Consider the following 20001-nt stretch of genomic DNA (forward strand, 5'->3'; position numbering starts at 1 on the left):
AGGGAAAAGGTAATGGTAAGCCCTAAAACAATCCACTTAGAGGGAGGGTAAACCCCACTCATGTTTAAAACAGCCCTGCCTTTTCTCTGCCTATCATAGACAACTATGCCATTTTCCTAAATCTGATTGTGATGAAACAGTTCTCACCTGATGCCCCTGCAACTTGGGACATGGCTATAAAGTGAGCCCCTTGCCATGCTTTCAGATTCAAATATTAAGTACCATTATGAAATATATTTTTAGAGTATGAAAATCTTCGGGGGCAAAGTTACTGTAACTTTGGGGGATGAAATAATAATTTCATCTTCTACATTAATACAGCTCTCTTCTTACAAACCTACGGAAAGAAGGAAGGAAGGGATGAAGGAAGGAAGGGACGAAGGAAGGAAGGAAGCTCTCACTGCGGTGGACTGGAGGTAAAATGCATGCTGGTTCTTAAACCCAATGGTGACGGTAACACCGCCCACTTAAAACTGCAAAATCAGGACCTTTTCAAAAGAAAATCCCAAGCCACAATCTCGACAATCTGATTTCCTGTCAAAATCCCTAGTCAAAAGAATGATAAATGTACCCTTACAAATGTATGGCTGTTACCATAAAGACTTAACATGACATTCAAAAAAGGCTCAAAATAGAAGCAAATGATGACTTCTGAAAATGCCTTATTAAGTCTTAAAATAACAGCCTGTGTAACAAGCTCATGAGTCAGACTGGGGCCATGTGAAAGAAATGGGCCGACCTCTGTGATCTGTGGGGCACCCTACTGGCAGGCTCTGTGTGGTAGGAACACAGCAGACTCTTGGAGTTTCAGAAACTACACTTCCCCTGGGAGAAAAGAGAGGCCGCCTGCAGTGGGCTCACAGCATCCTCGGTCCCCAGTTGACGTCCACCTGGAACCTCCGAAAATGACCTGATTGGAAACTAGGGTCTTTGCAGATGGAATTAAGGGCAGAATCCAGTTGAGATCTTTCTGGATTAGGTGGGCCCTGAACCCAATGAGAGTATCCTTAAAAGAGACAGAAAATGACACTTAGACACAGAGATGAAGGCGCGTGAAAACAGACTGAGGCAGAGAGAGGAGTTATGCTGCCACAGCCAAGAAACGCCCGGGACCACCAGAAGCTAGAAGAGGTAATGAACGATTCTCCTGAGGGCCTAGATTCGCTCCCTTGAGGGAGTGTGGCCCTGCCAACACCTTGACTCCAGACTTCTGGCCTCTAGAACTATGCCTGAACAATCTCTGCTGTTTCAAGCCACTCAATCTGTGGTAATCTGTTACAGAAGCCATAGGAAACACACATGCCACCTGACGGGGAACAGTGTTACAGAAAGATCCCAGGTTCCTTTGGGCAACATCTCCCCTAAAGCGGTCTGAGGTGGTTTGAGGTGGTACTTGAACAACGTGTGTCAAATACCACCCACCCCACAGACTGAGAAAGTCAGCCCTTTCTGACTCTTTTTGAATCCCAATTAAGTCAGACGCATCAGTCTGAGGCTACCGTGTTAAGCCTCTCTCCAATGTGCTGATCCCTCTTTTTGACAGAGAGGAGAGGCTTGGCCTCAGAGGCTTCAGCAAGCAAATGCACTACTCTGTTTTTCATTTATAAAAACAATTTTGGTTTCCCACTTCAAACAGTATTATAAAGTTTCCTTATTTAAAATAAATGTTCATCAGTGTTCATAGCAGTCAGAAGGTGGAAACAACACCGGGGCCCATCAACAGATGAATGGATAAACAAAGTGTGGTATATGCCTACCATGGAATATTATTCAGCCATAAAAAGGAAAGAAGTGATGCTACAGGTTACAGTGGATGAACTTTAAAAATATCATGGTAAAGAAAATAAGCTAGATGCAAAAGGACAAATATTGCATGATTCCACTTATTTGAGGTACTAGAATAGTTAAGTTCATAAATACAGAAAGTGGAATAGGGGCCACTAAAAAAACAGAAACTATGTTAAAAAAAAAAAAAAAAACACCAGATAAACAGAAAGTGGAATACAAAGTAAGTAAAGAGGAATGGGGAATTGTTTAATGGGTAGGGTTTCTGTCTGGGATGATGAAAAATGTTCTGGGAATAAATAGTGGTGCTGATTAAATAACACTGTGAATGTATTTAATGCCACTGAACTGTACACTTATAAATCGCTCAAATGCTAAATTTTATGTTCTCATTTTACCACAATAAAAGCCTTTAAAAAACTGCTGTGAAAATGCACGTACATAAACAAGCTGACTTACAGAAATACACTAAGCACATGACAACCAAGGTAGAAGGCCGCCCAGCAGGAGAGCGTGGGAAGGAAACACGGCTCTGTCACTGCTTCCTCGCCTCCCACCGCCCCCCACGGCACCAGCTTTCCAAACAGGCCCTGCTCCCTCCCGCCGGCTTTCCACAAACACAGCTCCTCTAGAGAGCCTGCCCTACTGTCTTAGCCTAAAAACCTCACTCCTTTCTGAGGTCAAGCACTGGCTGCCTGAATGTGGTTCACTTGTCTATACTATTAAATACGTTACTATTCTTTACCTTGAAAACCAACCCCTGCTGAAAAATATATTTAATAACTCTGAAGCATAGAAAATAAAAAGATAACTCTTTTCCTCGTCCTGCTCAGAGCAGGCTCACGCACTCACAGGCTTCCCTGGGCTACCCCGCAGTCCCTAGGGAGCAGCTGCACTCAGCGGGGAGAGCGTGGGCCCGGGGCTGCGAGAGCGTCTGCTTCTTCCAGACGCCAGAAGTTCACATTTTTACATAAAATTTCTAGAATTTTATATAGATTAATAATATTTAAAAGAAAACTAATGATTTTTTAACTGGTTTTAAATTGATTACAATTTTGATTAACTGATTTTAAATGAAACAAAATGTGTCAGGGGTGGTACTTACACATCAGGCTTATCCAGGGTACGAGTAGAGAAAGGGTATACGGTCTGTGCTCCCTGCCTGAGAATGAGCCACTGTGAGGAGGTTCAAGGGAACCAGTTGCAGGAAGGCCAAGCTTTATACACAACGCGCTCCAGTGGGGACTGCCCAGTCCCTTCCCAGGAGGAGGGGAGTTCTAGAAATATTCCAAGCTCAATACACATACTAAGACTCATCTGACACATGCAGTATGTCCTGAATACCACTATTATTTTGTAGATGCAGCCTTCCTCTTTTTATTGCGTATGGCTGGTGTACAACGTTGTGTTTGATTCTGATGTAAACTGACTCAGTTTTACATATATGTGCATATATGTATTTTATTTTTCACATTCTTTTCCATTATAGATTATTATAAAATACTGACTGAATATTATTTGTAACAGTTTCAAATTTCATTTTACCTCAGACTATGAGGCTCGTTTTACAAATTTTACACTCAATAGTTCCACAAGTAAATTAATCTTCACGCCTAGGAGCTGGCTCAAAGTAGGGGGGGCTCAAATGTGTATTTTTATCATACAATTCTTTTAATATTTTGAAATGGACCTTCTTTCCCTTCGCAAAATCAGTTTTGCTAAGCTTCCTAATCAAGTTTCAATCAGTCCATGGCCCACAGATGATGGTCACGTGCTAATGACCCTGAGGGAACGGAAGGGTATGAACATCCACAGAGGGACGACAGCGTGGTGTGGTGGAGAAAACACAGAGCACCCAGGACCAGAGGGCCTGGTCGCAAGAGCCAAGTCAGCTGCTCTCTGGCTCTGTGATGCTGGACATGCCCCAACCCCTCAGAGGTCACTTTCTTCACCTGTAAAAATGGAGATAACATGAGGTCCATCTAACTCCATGGCTGTCATGAGGATGACAGAAGCTAGCGTGTAAAGCATTCTCTAAGGTCTAAGTGCTGGACAGGTAAGTCTCATTAGCTGCAGCTGTTACAACAGAATCAGGAGAAACAAACACTGTTCAGCATTTAACGCTGGTTAGAGGGCTGTACACAGCAAGGGCTTCGCTGGTGGCTCAGCTGGAGGCTCAGATGGCTCAGCTAGCAGCTCAGACGGTAAAGAACCCACCTGCCATGCAGGAGGCCTGGGTTCAACCCCTGGGCTGGGAAGATCCTCTGGAGAAGGGAATAGTCACCCATTCCAGTGTTCTTCCCTGAAGAATTCCATGGACAGAGAAGCCTTGCGGGCTACAGTCCATGGGGTCACAAACAGTCAGACATGATTGAGTGACTAGCATACAGTAAGGTAATCTAAGATTGTAAAAATGCACACAAATAACAAAACATGGCATTGAATGCTTCTTAACTCAAAACTGAGATTTATGCTTTTTCGGAAAACTCAGATGTAAAGATATCAACCCTGATCTACTACAATCAACGGGACAATATAAACTTCATAGACAGTCAAGTAATGATAAGAAGGCCACCATAACCTTCACTGTCACTAAAACTAAGAACCAATCAAACTTGTACTTATGTTAAAAAAAGAACAGTTGGGTAAACCTACCTTCCAATTTGCCAGTTTTTTAAACTCTATAATTTTTATAACTGCTCCCATGAGAATACCTAGAAGAGAAAATGTACAGATTAACAAAAAATTTAAGATATAAGAAAGATTTCTTGAGTTTATTATTCTAAAGAAACTGATTACTATTACATCTCTGAGTGGCTTTTATGAATTTCTGCAAGTTTTGTGTCTGAAAACATACTTATGGAAATTAGTGTGGAGTTTTACAAATCATATGAGTTTCCCACCTGCATCTCAGGCAAACCTCCCATGACAAAGTCTACAAAAATCTGGGGGTGGGGAGGAGGGGGCAGAGAGGGGCAAAAAAAGCTTTATAAAACAAGACCAAAGGGTAGTTTGCCTGGCATGGAAGACTTAACACCGCTCATTTTTTATTTATCCGCTCATTTTTGCTTTATCCGCTCATTTTCGATGTAAAATGGCAGAAAGCTAAATTTTCCCTGTTACTGCTTATTCCTACCATTTCACAAAGGAATTAAAGATCACGTTCTCAGGCTCAGATGGCAGCGCCACGTAGAGTATTTAGTTAGAGATAAAGTCCTGATGCTGAAAATAACCTAAGGAAAGGTTCTGTGAAATTCCTGGAAAAAAAACAGAGCACCTAAGTTCAGGCACGTCTCCACAAAACTGACAGGCTCACTGCTCTCTCATAAAGAACCCACCAAAAACAAATCTCGAAGAAGCGTCATAGGTAGAATTTATGACTGCTCTGTCCCTCGCTAGATAAATGATTCTTGACCCCGTGGGCACATCAGAATCAGCAGGGGAAATTTTTATGAAATAAAGACATCTGAGCAGAACTCAGGACCTGCCATACCACCATCTCTGGTACAGGGGATACAAAGTAAGGCTGAAGACCACCGTCACAGACACTTAAAGACTTCCCTGGTGGTCCAGTGGTTAGAACTCTGTGCTTCCAATGCAGGGGGTGCAAGGTGGATCCCTGGACAGGGAACTAAGATCCCACATGCCTTGTGGCCAAAAAATAAATAAAAAAGACTTTTCTTTTCCCTAGAGGAAGAAGCTTTTCTCCATCAACAACAGAGAGCTGAAGAAACATACCTTATTGGGTAGGGGTGAGGAGAAAATACGAGAACATAGAATTTTATTAGGAGAAGCTGCACAAATGCTGTCATGGGGAAGGAGGAGTTTGAGGTGAAGAGAGGAAATAAGTTCATTTTAACTTTATAAATCTCTGTACTATTTGTACATTGTTATATATTAATAAAACAACAATAAAACTTTTGATCAAATGGACTAAGATAAAATCTGATAGATTTGAGCTATAAAGGGAATAATGATCAATGATATTTTCAGGACAGTAATCATACATTCCTATGGGCTTCCCTGGTGGCTCAGACAGGAAAGAATCTGCCTGTGATGTAGGAGACCTGGGTTCAGTCCCTGGGTCAGGAAGATCCCCTGGAGGAGGGAATGGCAACCCACTCCAGTGTTTCTGCCTGGAGAATCCTGGACAGAGGAGCCTGGCGGGCTACAGTCCACGGGGTCACAAAGAGTCGGACACGACCGAGCAACTATCACCTCCACTTCCAATCAGACGCTCACTTGCCATGTGGTATGAAAGCACTTATTCTAGTCTTTCTCAAAGTTCCCCAGTTGCTTCCTTTTTCTTATATTTTTAAATTGTGTGTATATTTTAAGGACTTTTCATACAAATTTTTTTATTAACCAGATAGTTTATGAATCCGTTGTAAAACGTTATAAATAAGGAAAAAGTCTCTTGATGAAATCCCACCCCGTCTAGCTCTCTGTCTCCGGTTCCAAGGTAACCAACCGTCTTGGTAAGTCTGGGGAATATTCCAGCAGACCCTTTCTCCACCCTCTTACATATTTATATTAACCACACAGTTCTACAGTGTGTGTGTATATGTACACACAAGGCACACCTGTGAGTATTTATATAAAATGTACTGTATCTTTCTATTATTTGCTATTTTGCTAAGTGTTAGGATCAGGGGTTACTACACACAGATCTGCCTCATTCCTTTTTAACAGCTCTACAGCATAGCATAAACATGCCAGAGGCTGAACAGACACTTCTCCAAAGAAGGTACAGAAATGGCCAATAAGCACAAGGAAAGACGCCTCACATCGTTAGTCATTAGGGAGACGCAAATGAAAACCACAGTGATTCGTCAGTTCATACCGACTAGGATGGCCATTATTGTTTAAAAAATGGAAAAATAACAAGTGTCGGCAAGGATGTAGAGAAATTGGAACACGTAACATTGATATATTGATGGTGGGCATGTAAAAATGGCACAGTTGCTACAGAAAAGTTTGGCAATTCCTCAAATAGTGAAAGTTCCCACATGACCCAGCAATTCCACCCTAGAGAACAGAAAACTTGGGTGTTTATCACGGCATTCTTAGCCCAAAGGGGGGACCAACCCAAACGCCCACCAACTGATGCGTGGATACACAAGATGCGGTATATCCACACAATGGAATGTCACCTGGTGATACAGAGGAATAAACCACTGATACATGCTGCAATGCGGATGATTCTTGAAAACATGTGAAGTAAAAGAAGCCAGACACAAAAGACATCTTTCATGATCCACTTATATGAAATATTCAGAACAGGCAAATCTACAGAGACAGAAATGTTTTCCTGGACAGTATTAGGGATGACAGCTAAAGGGTATGGGATTTCTTTTGGGGATGAAGAAATGTTCTAAAATTGCTGTAATGGTTACACAACTCTGTGAATATATTATGCTAAATCCCTGAACTTTTACAGGGTTTAAAGGTTACATTTAAATATAGGTTACATTTAAGATGAGTAACTTGTATGGTGAATTACATCTCATAAAATGATTACCCCTTCCCCACCCTGCAAAAGCCAGATTCTAATAACTGTAATTCCCATGGTTCCAATTCATATGAAATGTCTAGAATAGACAAATCTAGAGATAGGAGGGAGGTTAGTGGTTGCCAGGGGACAAGGGAAGGGGAAAATGAGGAGTGACTGCTAATGTGTAGGGAGTATTTTTTTTTAATAAATATATTTCTTTTTGGCTGTGTTGGGTCTTTGCTGCTGTGTGGGCTTTTTCTCTAGTCGCGCTGCGCGGGCCTCTCATGGCAGTGGCTTCCCCTGCTGTGGAGCAGGGGCTCAGCAGTTGTGTCTCCCGAGCTCCAGAGCGCAGGCTCAACAGCTGTGGGGCACGGGCTTAGCTGGTCTGGGGCATATGGGATCTTTTCAGATCAGGGATTGAGCCCGTGTTTCCTGCACTGACAGGCAGATTCTTCACCACTGAGCCATCAGGGAAGCCTCAGAGAGTATCTTTTTGAGGGGATAAAAATGTTCTGGAATTAAGGAAGATAGTAGTGAGGTTGCAGAACCCTGTGGATATACTTAAAAGCACTGAACTGTACACTTTAAAATTTATGGTATGTAAATTCTACTTTAAATTTTTTTTAATTTTATGGAAGCAGAGTTGATATACAATGTCATGTTATTTTCAGGTGTATAGCATGTGATTCAGTTATACACATATATATTGTTTTTCAGATTCTTTTCCCTTACAGGTTATTACAAAATACTGCGTATAGTTTCCTAGGCTATATGGCAGGTCCTTGTTGGCTATTCACTTTATTTATAGGAGTGTGTGTTAATTCCAATCTTCTCATTTATCCCTCCCCCTGTATTTTTTGAAAGTCACTACTTTTTTTTAACATTCCTCCCATGATGGCTATCTCCAGCTGTTTACCATTAACAGCTGCAGCGAGCATGCATGTACATGCCTCTTTGTGATATTTATTTCCCTAGGGCAGATCCAAAGACAATGAATGGCATGAGCACTTTTATCTCTGCAACTGTTGCCAAACTATCCTCCAAAGTGGTGATGCGGATTTAAACCCCTGCACCAAAGCATCCTCACCAACCCTGGAAAATCATCAGCCTCTTCTGCCGACACGACAGGCAAGAGACTGTCCTTGGGAGGTTTCAGTCTGCACTTACAGTGCCTTCTGCGCTCAGGAGCTGTTCCTGATCACAAGGGAGACCGATCCTTTTTCCAGGATTTCAGATTTCATTTTCAAAGCTAGTGTTTTTGTTGTTGTTGTTGCTGTTATTAAAACCTCAACTTTCTTTTTCCCTTGTAAATGTATAACAAACTTTAACACTTACAATAAATGCTTTTGTAATTACACATGAAGCAATCACATCTGAGAATCAGTGATTATTCCATTGCCTAAGCTTGTTTCTGTATTACTATTTATGAGGAACTGGAAGCTTTGTAAAATACAGTATGATGTTGTTATTACTACTAATACTATTACATGAGTAATCCTTTGAAGCGTCCTAGGACTTAACTACAGTGCAGCATCGAATTGGCCAACTCCTCCTTTACCTTTTGAGATTGAGGTTCAAAGTTAGGTCAAATCAATCTAGTATACAGAAGAAATTAATTTATACTGCACAACCAGACACCCTAGAAATAACACTCTAGCTGCAATTTTGAACATCCCTATCAGTAAAAAGAATTTGAGCATGCACCTCCAAGTTACAGATTTTTATTATTACTAAAAAAGTGCTACTTCATCACTGTATTCTAAAATAACACAGGAAATTCTGTGGCAGTCCAGTGGTTAGGACTCTGCGCTTTCACTGCCGAGGGCCTAGGTTCAATCCCTGGTCCGGGGAACTAAGATCTCACAAGCTGTGCAGTGCAGCCAAAAATGAATAAATAAAATAACACCAAAAATAGAGACTGTGAAAGAGATTCAAATTAAATAGAAATATAAGTTCTATTATCTCCTTTTGCCCCAATGAATCTTCATACATACACCTGATTATGGATACCACTGAATTATTTCAAAGGATCAGGAGCAGTTCACAATTATTTGTTAGGCCCCTTCTCCCAGGTTTTGTTGCTTCAAATTATCCTTTAAAAAAAAAAAAATTATTTGGCGGCACCAGGCCTTTGTAGCAGCATGCATGATCTTCGTTCTTTGCTGTGGCATATAGGATCTAGCTCCCTGGCCAGGGATCGAACCCAGGGCCTTGCACAGTGAGTGTGGAGTCTTAACCACTGGACCACCATGGAAGTCTCCACTTTAAGTCATTCTTAATCCTCAAAAGAATGCTTCAGGCAGGCAGGCTCAGAGAGTTTACCCAGGTTTTCTGACAGCTCAGGGCCAGCGAGTGACAGTGGGCTGCTGGCTCCCGGGTGCATTCTACCACCTCTTGAGGCTGAGACGCGGGTAGACCACACCACGGCAGCCCACCTGCCCTGCTGCCACAGACTAACACCCCCGCCCTCTCTCCCAGGGTGCACTGCTGGTCTACCATCATCACTGTAAACCACGAGTGCTCTTGAATATGAGCATTATCGGAAAATGCTTAAAATATATTAAGTATAACAATCAGGTTACAAAACAGGATGTAGGACATGATCCCAGTTCCCTTAAAAAAGTAGAAATATATATATGTATATATATGTACCGTTCAGTTCAGTCGCTCAGTCGTGTCTGACTCTTCGCGACAAAAAAGTAGAAGTATATATATGCACACACACATGTATTTATTTGCATTGTGTTAAAAAGAAACACATACACTGGTGTTAGGCATTGTCCTACAGTATACAATGTATATTACTTAAGCTCATTCTCACCATTACCCTACAAGGTAATAGACCATAATAATATAAATGATAATAATATTAATAACAGCAGGTAACAGTTACTGACTGCTTAGCACGTAGGCATTATACTATGTGATTTCTATGCCTTGCCCTGTTTAGTATCGTCAGTCCTGAAAAGGAAACCAAAAGCCAAGGACCAGCATCACCCAGCTAGTAAAGAGCAGGTCTAGACTTGTTTTAAAACTTGAAACCTCCAAGAGAGTCTGCAGTGAAAACTTAAGTCTCCATCCTATCCTGGCTTCTTTTCTCCTTTTTGGAGGCCACCTATGTTACCAGTTTCTTGGTTATACTATACATTTCTGCTGAGTGTCTGTACATTTAAAATCATGCAAAAGGCTTCCCTAGTTGCTCAGTGGTTAAAAAAAAATCCACCTGCCAATGCAGGAGGCATGGGTTTGATCCCTGATCCGGGAAGATCCCACACGCATGGAGCAACTGAGCCTGTGCGTCACACCTACTGGGCCTGTGCTCTGCATCCAGGAGATGCAACAACTGGGCCTACGTGCCGCAACTACTGAGGCCCGTGTGCCGTGGAGCCCATGTTCCGAAACAAGAAGCCACGGCAGTGAGAAGCCTGAGCACCGCAACTAGAGAACAGTGCCCCCACTCGCCACAACGAGAGAAAAGCCTGTGCAGCAACGGAGACCCAGCACAGCCAAAAATAAACAAACAAAATTTAAAAATCAAATCAAATCATATACGTGCACAGGCATGCACATGTAACATAGATTTTAAGTTAAATGGTAGTACAGTATCAACTTTTTAAACTTACTGCTACCTCTTAGAAACTATTCCATATCAACACATAAAGCGCTTCCTCAGGCTTTTTGTGTTTTTAGTGGCTGCAGTGTATGCCACTGTGCCATCCAGTGATCTGCCCCTTGGAATGGACACACAGGTGTCTTGCAGGCTTCGTTCGCTCTCACTGACATTCCCATCTGAGCAAACACATCGTTTCACATGTGTAAGGGTATCCACAGGCAAAACCCCTGAAAAAGGGGTTGCTGGCTCAAGAGTCCAGGCATTTTAAATGTCGTGAAGAGCTTACCATGGTAAACCCCGGGCCCTGGGGCCAGCCCAGTCCCCTGCACTGGGCCCAGCTGTGCGGCTACTAAGGGCTCACAGCTGTCCCCTTGTGCAGACAATTGTCCTTAGCTGCCGCGAGGCACCTCATCTTGGAAGCTGTGCCCGCCCCACACCCGCTCACAGCCACTGACCACCTGATGGGGGTACAGAAGTCCCAACCCTTTGCCTGAAGGAAAGACAGAGGCTGCCGGGCAGACTTGCCCCAGAGCCGTGTGCCAAGGCCAGGCGAGGGCTCCCCTGAGGTCACGCCCACCGTCTGGCACACTCCCTCCCTAGCCTGCTGACTCCCTCCTTATGGACTTACTCCTAAAGAGCACCCCGCAATACACCACCTGTCCCCAAGCCCGTCTCAGGTTCTGTGTTTAGGGAGCCACCTGGGACCACCAGTTCTAGGAGTAGGGTGGTCGCGGGAAGCACACTTGAAGGACAGGATTCTGGAGTTGGACCCCTCCACAGCTGCCCAGCAAAGGGCCCCAACACTGGAGGCAGAACACTGCTCGTCCCTCACCAAGGGTAGCAGGGCCAATGCTGAGACTTTCACTTGTGGTGGACTAGGTCGTGGCTGCTGGAGGAGGCAGGGGCTCACGAAACATCTCTGGTGTTAAAGAGGTTATGGCTGAAACAATAACTGTAAGAAAAGCAGTGGAACTTCCCTGGTGGTCCAGCGGTTAAGACTCTACACTTCCAATGCAGGAGGCACAGGTTTCATCCCTGGATGGGGATCTGAGATCCCACACGCTGCAGAGCAGCCAAAAAACAAAGATAAAAAGAACAGAGGAACTGCGGTTGTTGCTGAGTGCCACTGATGCTCTGAAAAGAGAACACGAAAGGCTGAAACAATCACCAACCTCAAGCAAAGGGTGAGAGTCAGAGGGCCGCCTTGGCAGCACTGAAATCGACCCTCATGTCCTGCAGTCGGACGGTCTCCAGAGCTGAAGACCGGGAAAGTCTGAACCGCAAGAGTGGCAGACCTTCAGAGAAAGGTGAACTCAGGAAGACAAACCTCCCACACCTTCTCGTAGCAGGGCTCCGATACGGGAGAAGTGGGACTCAGACGCGTGGGTTGGGGAGCCTGGAGATGCACACAAGCAGCTTTAACCTGCAGGTTCCCGTGGACCTTCCAGAATCTTCCAGAAGTGGCCCCACCACCCTGCTGGAATACAGAGTTCCCAGGCTACTTCAAGATTACACAGATGCCCCCAAATGAGGCCTTAGGTTAACTCCTGCTTCCTGTCATAATGTAGCCCCCATGGACACAGACCATTCGGGTGTTCAGGACACCACACTGGTCCACTACTGACCTCATGCTAACCTGATAAGCACAACGTGGCAAGGAGATGTCTTGGTAAGACACAGATGCTCCAGAGGATGCAGAGTTTTGTGGGCCTGCCCATCTGGGAAGTTTTCGGGGATCAAGTGGTCTGGAGCATACCAAGCCACTGCCTCCAAGTAAAGGACAAGGTCAGTAACTTCTACTCTAATAAAGAAGCACAGTGCTTGGGAGACCTCCCCCAGGTTTTGGAGGCAACACATCCCACACTTGAGAAAACTGCTCCCACCCATTCACTGGTGTTTAAGAGGCTGATGGTTTTGAGTGAGGACAAGAACCACCAGCCGCAGCTCGAGCAGCTCTGCTGCTTCCGCCATACCATCTGGCTGACTCCAAGGGACTGGAAGTATCTGCTAGAAAGGGAGGCCGGCAAGCCCCCAGGGGAGGGTCTCAGCATAGATCCCTGGGGTTCTGGAGCAAGGTCATACCACATGCAGAAGAGAACCATACACCCCTCGGAAAACCCCCAAGGGGAAAGAACCCCAACAGCTCCTGGCATGCTCTTGGGCCATGGCAGAGACAGAGCCCCTAAGTATGGGGCATCAAGTGCCCACACAGCCAGAACTGTCCTTCACAAGCTGGAATGCCACATCTACCGAGTTATGAGGCCAGACGGGCCCAGGAACAACCCACTTTAAGATGACATTAAAGACCAAACTCGTGTGGGTCCACAAGGCACAAGTACTGGGGTACTGCACAACCACACATCAAACCAAGAGACTCACTCCATGACAAAGGGGGTGCAGACGTGGGCTGCGGCCGTGGACGCCACACAGTCCTATCCGGAAGCTACCAGCTGGGGTGCTAGGCGGCCTCTTGAAGACGAACCTGAGGCACCAGCTTGGAGATAACGTCTTTGAGGAACGGGGCCCTCCTCTAAGATGCACTGTACTTCTTAAACCACTACGTGGGGTTACATACCCAACAGGCAAGCGTGGGTACAGCACACAACGGGAGCACCACCCAACACCACTCTCAGGGACTCCCTCTGGAGTGGAGATTCCTACTTGGAGGACTTCTACTTCCCTTAGCCTGAAACTTTAGGCTCAGTGTCTTGAAAGGACCTAAGAAGGGGACGTGGCTACCAGGGTTCACACAGCAAGAGTTAACAGCAGAAACTGCCTGATCAGTTTGGGCTCTTTGTGCCAACAGACCAGCAGGCCTGGAAACCTCCTACACTGGCAGGGATGACTGAGGCTGATCACCATGAGGAGACAGGTCTGGCCACCACATAAACGGGTGGAAAAGAATACAATTACTGAGGCAATATGTTTTTACCCACAAATGATTTTTTAAAATACTGTTAGCACATTTTCGGAGAAGGCAATGGCACCCCACTCCACTACTCTTGCCTGGAAAATCCCATGGATGGAGGAGCCTGGTGGGCTGCAGTCCATGGGGTCGCTGAGGGTCGGACACGACTGAGCAACTTCACTTTCACTTTTCACTTCCATGCATTGGAGAAAGAAATGGCAACCCACTCCAGTGTTCCTGCCTGGAGAATCCCAGGGACGGGGGAGCCTGGCGGGCTGCCGTTTATGGGGTCGCAGAGTTGGACACGACTGAAGTGACGCAGCAGCAGCAGCACATTTTGTCAGCTATGATCATACAACCACTTATCCTATAATAAGGTTAATTTTGAAATTCCTGTCCTTGATGCTGCCACCTGTACTAAAATAGATACTCCAAAGAGAGTATTCTGAAAGACAGAAGACTTGCAGAAAGGGGAGACTGGGGTCCTCAGGGCCGTCTGTCTGTTTTCTGGGGAAGTGCTGTTGATACAGTTTGTTTGTTTCTGGCTGTGCTGGGTCTTTGTCGCTGCGCCTAGGCTTGCCTTTGTAACAAGCGGGGGCTACTCTAGCTGTGGTGTGCAGGCTTGGCACTGCGGTGGCTCCTCCTGTTGCAGGGCACGGGCTCTAGGGCACGTGGGCTTCAGGAGTTGTGGCAATTGGGCTCAGTAGTCATGACTCCCGGGCTCTAGAGCACAGGCTCAGTAGTTGGGGCACACGGGCTTAGTTGCCTCTGGGGGCTCTTCCCAGACCAGGGATGGAACCCAAGTCTCCTGCACTGGCAGGTGGATTCTTTACCACTGAGCCACCAGGGAAGCCCTATACACGTATATATTCAAAGGTAGCTTACTTCTTCAGTGGAATGTTATTCCTTTCTAACCCACTGAGAGCATGTATGGGATGAAAGAGGAAATGTCTAGAAGTCAGCCCAGAAAAGCAAGTTTTAGAATGCAATCCTTTAGCAACCTTTCCCTTCTGAAGTTGAGACTACTTCACTATTCTGACATATCTGAAAGATTTAAGTGTAAAATGTAACTTTAAGATGGAAAAAATGCTGAGCTAAGAGAAGATGGTCAGAAAACTAGGGGCAAGAGTCCAGGCAAAAGGGCAAGTATCACACTGCGCTAACGGCAGTGAAAGAGCAACAAGACGCTCCAAGAATAAACTGTCACCTCTGATCCACGTTCCAGAAATGCGGAGGTTAAAAGTCTCTGCTAGTATTCTTCTTGGAATGCAACAGCCTGGACAATCTTGAGACTCTAATGCGATCATTTTGTCAATTTGACAACCAGTTTTGGCCTCTACCTCTAAGACAGCTACTTTAATGCCAACAAATGAATGCCTGTTCTTTCTCTAATATAAATCAAAGTATCCAAGGTTCAGGGAGAGTTTACCCACGGGACAGTTCAAGCTGCATCACCGTCAAACTCTCATTAAAGCTGTTAACAGTTACAGCCGGGATTCTTGCTTTAAGTTTTCTTTAAAAAAACAAAAAAACCTTTTTTTAGAACTTAAGTAAAATTAGATGGAAAAGGAAATGGCAACCCACTCCAATATTCTTGCCTGGGAAATCCCATGGACAGAGGAGACTAGCGGGCTATACTCCATGGGGTCTCAAAGGAGACTAGCGGGCTATACTCCATGGGGTCTCAAAACAGTTAGACATGACTTAGTGACTAAACGACCACAAAGGTATCTATTTATACATTTATACTTATATAAATTTCTAAGGCCTATGTGTATATATATATGTCTACAATCCCTTTTTTTTTTAATTTTACAATTTAAAAAATCTGAGGGCAAACATGTTTTTTTATGATCTGTTTGGTTACTAAACCTGAGATGACCTGAATTTATTTGCTGGTGAAATAAAGACTGTTTATCCTCCCCTCCCCCGCCAAAAAAAAAAAAAAAAAACTTAAGTAAAATTAGAACTAAAATCACTGTATATGCTATTTTCAGACTTACTCAGGGTCAACAACACAGGAACTGAGTGATATTTTTTCAAGTTCCACTGAAATCTTCCATAGACAAAAAGAGACCTACTCTTAAAAAATTACAATCTTTTAATCAACACAAGGAGTTAACATAACTAAAAGTACAACGTTAAGAAGACTGTGACAAGGAAGCACATTTGTGTATTTCTATTTACTCAATGATTCAATCAAATCCAGTTACAAGTTAAAACTTGATTTGTCTGTCAGCAGTATTTAGGCTCGGAGAAGGCAATGGCACCCCACTCCAGTACTCTTGCCTGGAAAATCCCACAGACAGAGGAGCCTGGTGGGCTGCAGTCCACGGGGTTGTAAAGAGTCAGACACAACTGAGCGACTTCACTTTCACTTTTCACTTTCATGCATTGAAGGAAATGGCAACCCACTCCAGTGTTCTTGCCTGGAGAATCCCAGGGACAGGCGAGCCCGGTGGGCTGCCGTCTATGGGGTCGCACAGAGTCGGACATGGCTGAATCGACCTAGCAGCAGCATTTAGGCTAAACCCTGGCACATGTAGTCAAATTTTCACTCTTAACCCCATTCTGGCCTTTCCTCACTCTACAGTAAAGTATGACTAAGAAAAAAAAATCTATTCCCATTTCTGCTATATATATCAGGACAGTGGACAGGATATGCATTTTCATTCTTTATCAATTTCAGTCCCAAATATATAAACAGTGAATCAGTACTATATGGCCAATAAAAATAAATATGTGAACTTTACTAATACATGGAAAGAACAGGAAAAAGTAAAGAACACAAAAAATGGTATCAACTCAAACCAAGTCAAGTCATCTGATGGATATGTGTACTTCCAAGAGTAGTTTGGAAAGAAAGAGGCATGATAAGAGGAGCTGGTTGTCAAAAAAACAAAAAAAACAAAAAAAAAGAGAATTTTTCTTTTTTGGTATAGCTATTTAAATGTGCCCAAAAAATTTTACTTAAAAAGGCCCAAACTACAGAATTTCCTAAGTATAGAAAGTATGTGAGAGCTGTGAGCAAGGGCCAAGGAAACATCTTCAGAACTTTACGCTGATACTATGTTTTTATAAAGAATCAAAGTCTCAGGATTCACTTGAAAATATAATAAAATAGAAGAGTAGAAATGTGCTGTTTAGAGTATAGACAGTCCTTTTATCTTTCTTTTCTTCTTTAATATTTTAAAAATTTATTTCCTTGCCTGTACCAGGTCTTAGCTGCGCCATGCAAATTCTAGTGGCATGTGGGATCCAGTGCCCTGACCAGGGACCGAATCCAGGCCCCTCGCACTGGGAGCACGGAGTCGACCACTGGACCACCAGAGACGTTCCCAGACAGCCCTTGTCCATACCAACAGTTTCTCAGGAACTATGAAAGCTTGACACAAAAGGTCAACAATATCTCTAAATGACTATGGACTAAAAAGTAACTTCTGGTTAGAAGAAGTAGGCTAGGAAAACTTATCCCTGAGAGAATGAAAACCTCATTTTCTCTGGCAGCTGTTTTGGCACAAAAATTGGAAATTCTTGAAATGGTGGCTATATCAGTATTTTGTTACACTTTGCTCCAGTAGGAGAAAAAATTTTCCTCTCATCTACATAGCTTTATGAATTACAGGACTATTTTGAAAGCTTTGTCAGCATTTCTAAATTCTAACCAAATGTCCTCTAATAGAACAAAAACTATTTTCTGGACCCCAGCATGGTCCCTAAAAGTGCTCTTAGCATTCCAATCACCTGAGTTACAAAATCAGTACTGAAAGTAAGATGGACTTTCCATCACCCCTTCCTAAGACCTGGCTCTTCTGGCTACAGTTATTTCTGTAACATCAGCGAAGAAATAAACTCTGTGGCCGAACAGCCTTGGCTGACACCCACCATCACTCCACTCCATGTCTGGTTCTGGGTGGCCATTTGGTGAGTTTATCCTACAACTTCTGGTGGAACCTGGGAGGAGAGGAGGGCACCTCTCCCACTGTGACTGCCACTGCAAGGGGAGTGAGCCTGAAGCTGGAGAGGCTTGCCACGTGGAGAGAGCCTGACAGGGAAGCTAAAACAAAGGGAAGCACTGTTGAGAAATGGAGAAAGCTAAGTCCAGGAGACCTGCTCCAGTGAGGTCTGAAGCCGGCACTGCCTGTAGGTTTTTTCGCGCCCTGAGCCAATGGGTGTGCAACCACACCCCACCCATTTGTGTTCTTTGAACCCTTTTGAATTGATATTGTCCACAGAATGGAAAGAGTTCTGTAGCAGTTAAGATGTTTTCCTCTGCAAGTAAAAGAACACCTGACTAGAAATGGCTTAACAATAGATGTATATTATCTCCTGTAACAGGCAGCTCTGAGACAGGTGGTTTCAGGGCTATCAATTCAACAAACAGTGCAGCTGAGAATCTGGGTTTTCCATCTGTCCCCTTGCAGGGCCTGGCATTCTGGCTTTGTCTTTGAGCCACAATGACTGCAAGATGGCTGCCAGTGCTCCAGACATCATATCTTCATACAACAGTATCGAAGGAAGGAGAAACTTCTTTTTACCAGAGAGAAAAAAGTTTTCCAAAACTCATCACCCCAGCCTATTTCCCTTTGATCTCACTGGCCAGAACTGGGTCTCACACTGTCCACTGCCTCCACCCCTCTCAGACACTCACTGGTAAAAGATAACGCAATTTTCATGATGTCAAAGGCCAATCTTGACTCGGAGGGGCCTCCCTTCCTTAAGTGCACTGTGGCGAGACACTAGGTTCAAGGCGAGGACTCTGTCTGCACGGAGGGGGATGGCCCAGGCCAGGCACCTGACACCACCTCTGTAAGTCATCTTATAAGTGCCGGGTGCTCAACGACCTGCCGTCCCTCAAACATTCAGAAGTCAGTGAGGACCCTGACATTCCAAACCAAATCATACAAACCGCCACTTTAATTTCCATGAGCACCATACCAGATACACAGCAAGTATGGTTCTTAGTCTTAAGAAACTATGTAAACTGCCCACAAAACTGTAACTTCCTTGAGTGGTTTTTTTAAGTCTTTACTGGATGCCCAAGAATAACAGGTATTAGCTAAATAGGTTATTTTCAACATTCCCAATATCAGGAAAGGAATGTTAATGAACGATCTTCGTCTTCTTAGAGCTCTAAGGCTCTTGTAGAATCTGCCAGGATGTGCATATGAAGAGCCTGTTCAATAGAGAACAGGAACTCTCTGAGTAAAACTTATTTCTAACTCTTTACTGAAGATCAAAACTTTCTAGTGGTACCTCTTCCTTAAAATATGACATCACCTGGGGCTATGGGGCTTAAATGAAAGTGTGAGCTTTCACACTGTGAAAGCTCACAGCCCAGAGCCTGGCACTGAAGGTACCATGAAGTCCAGGGAAGACAAGGAAGGGCTGAACCAGAGTTGTGGGAGTGCTGGTGGGGGAAGAATGGACAGAGTCTGATCATTCCTTTTATTTAAAGATATTCTTGATGTGGGCCATTTTTAAAGTCTTTATTGAATTTGTTACAATATTGCTTCTGTTTTGTTTTGGTTTTTCGGCCTCAAGGCATGTGGGCTCCTCAGCTCCCTGAAGGGAACAAACTCGCATCCCTTGCACTGGAAGGTAAAATCTTTAACCACTTTAATCAGGGAGTCCTTGATCATTCATTTCTAAAGCTAAGCTGTGCTGTGCTATGCTTAGTCGGTCAGTCCTGTCCAACTCTTTGCAACTCCATGGGCTGTAGCCTGCCAGGCTCCTCTGTCCATGGGGATTCTCTAGGTAAGAACACTGGAGTGGGTCACCATGCCCTCCTCCAGGGGATCTTCCCAACCCAGCGATTGAACCCAGGTCTCCCGCATTGCAGGTGGATTCTAAACCAGATCTAAGGCAAGGAAAATTAACTTACAGAACACTAAAGGTGATAAGGCAATATTAAGTATCATCAGTAGACAAGTGGAAATTAATGAAAGTAACGGCAACATAGTAAGCTGCCTACTAACCTTTAGCCAACCTTAGTGAACCCTATTTACTACCCTGTAAGCACCCCCACCCACATCTTGACTTTAACACTCACTGAAGAGTGAGGCCGCTGCTTCTTCCTTCTTAAACACTTCAATGAACTCACATGTGAGCTCAACTGTTATTACACTGATTCACACACTCTAAATTGAGGCTAATTACCTTTCAATAAATTGCCACAGGAAACAAAAGAGGGAAATGTAA

The 20001-nt window shown here is 44.1% G+C and overlaps 1 protein-coding gene across 3 annotated transcripts in view; it reads right to left on the bottom strand.

The window, feature by feature from the left end:
- Positions 1-20001, bottom strand: part of SLC9A8 (solute carrier family 9 member A8) — a 74920-nt gene that overhangs the window by 45218 nt on the left and 9701 nt on the right. For all 3 annotated transcript variants that reach the window (XM_025263301.3, XM_006048329.4, XM_044927547.2), the window contains exon 4: positions 4441-4499. In XM_025263301.3, the coding sequence (XP_025119086.3) occupies positions 4441-4499 (59 nt within the window). The remainder of the gene's footprint in view (positions 1-4440; positions 4500-20001) is intronic.

Source organism: Bubalus bubalis, chromosome 14 (genome assembly GCF_019923935.1).
Source record: "Bubalus bubalis isolate 160015118507 breed Murrah chromosome 14, NDDB_SH_1, whole genome shotgun sequence".
Classification (NCBI taxonomy): domain Eukaryota; kingdom Metazoa; phylum Chordata; class Mammalia; order Artiodactyla; family Bovidae; genus Bubalus; species Bubalus bubalis.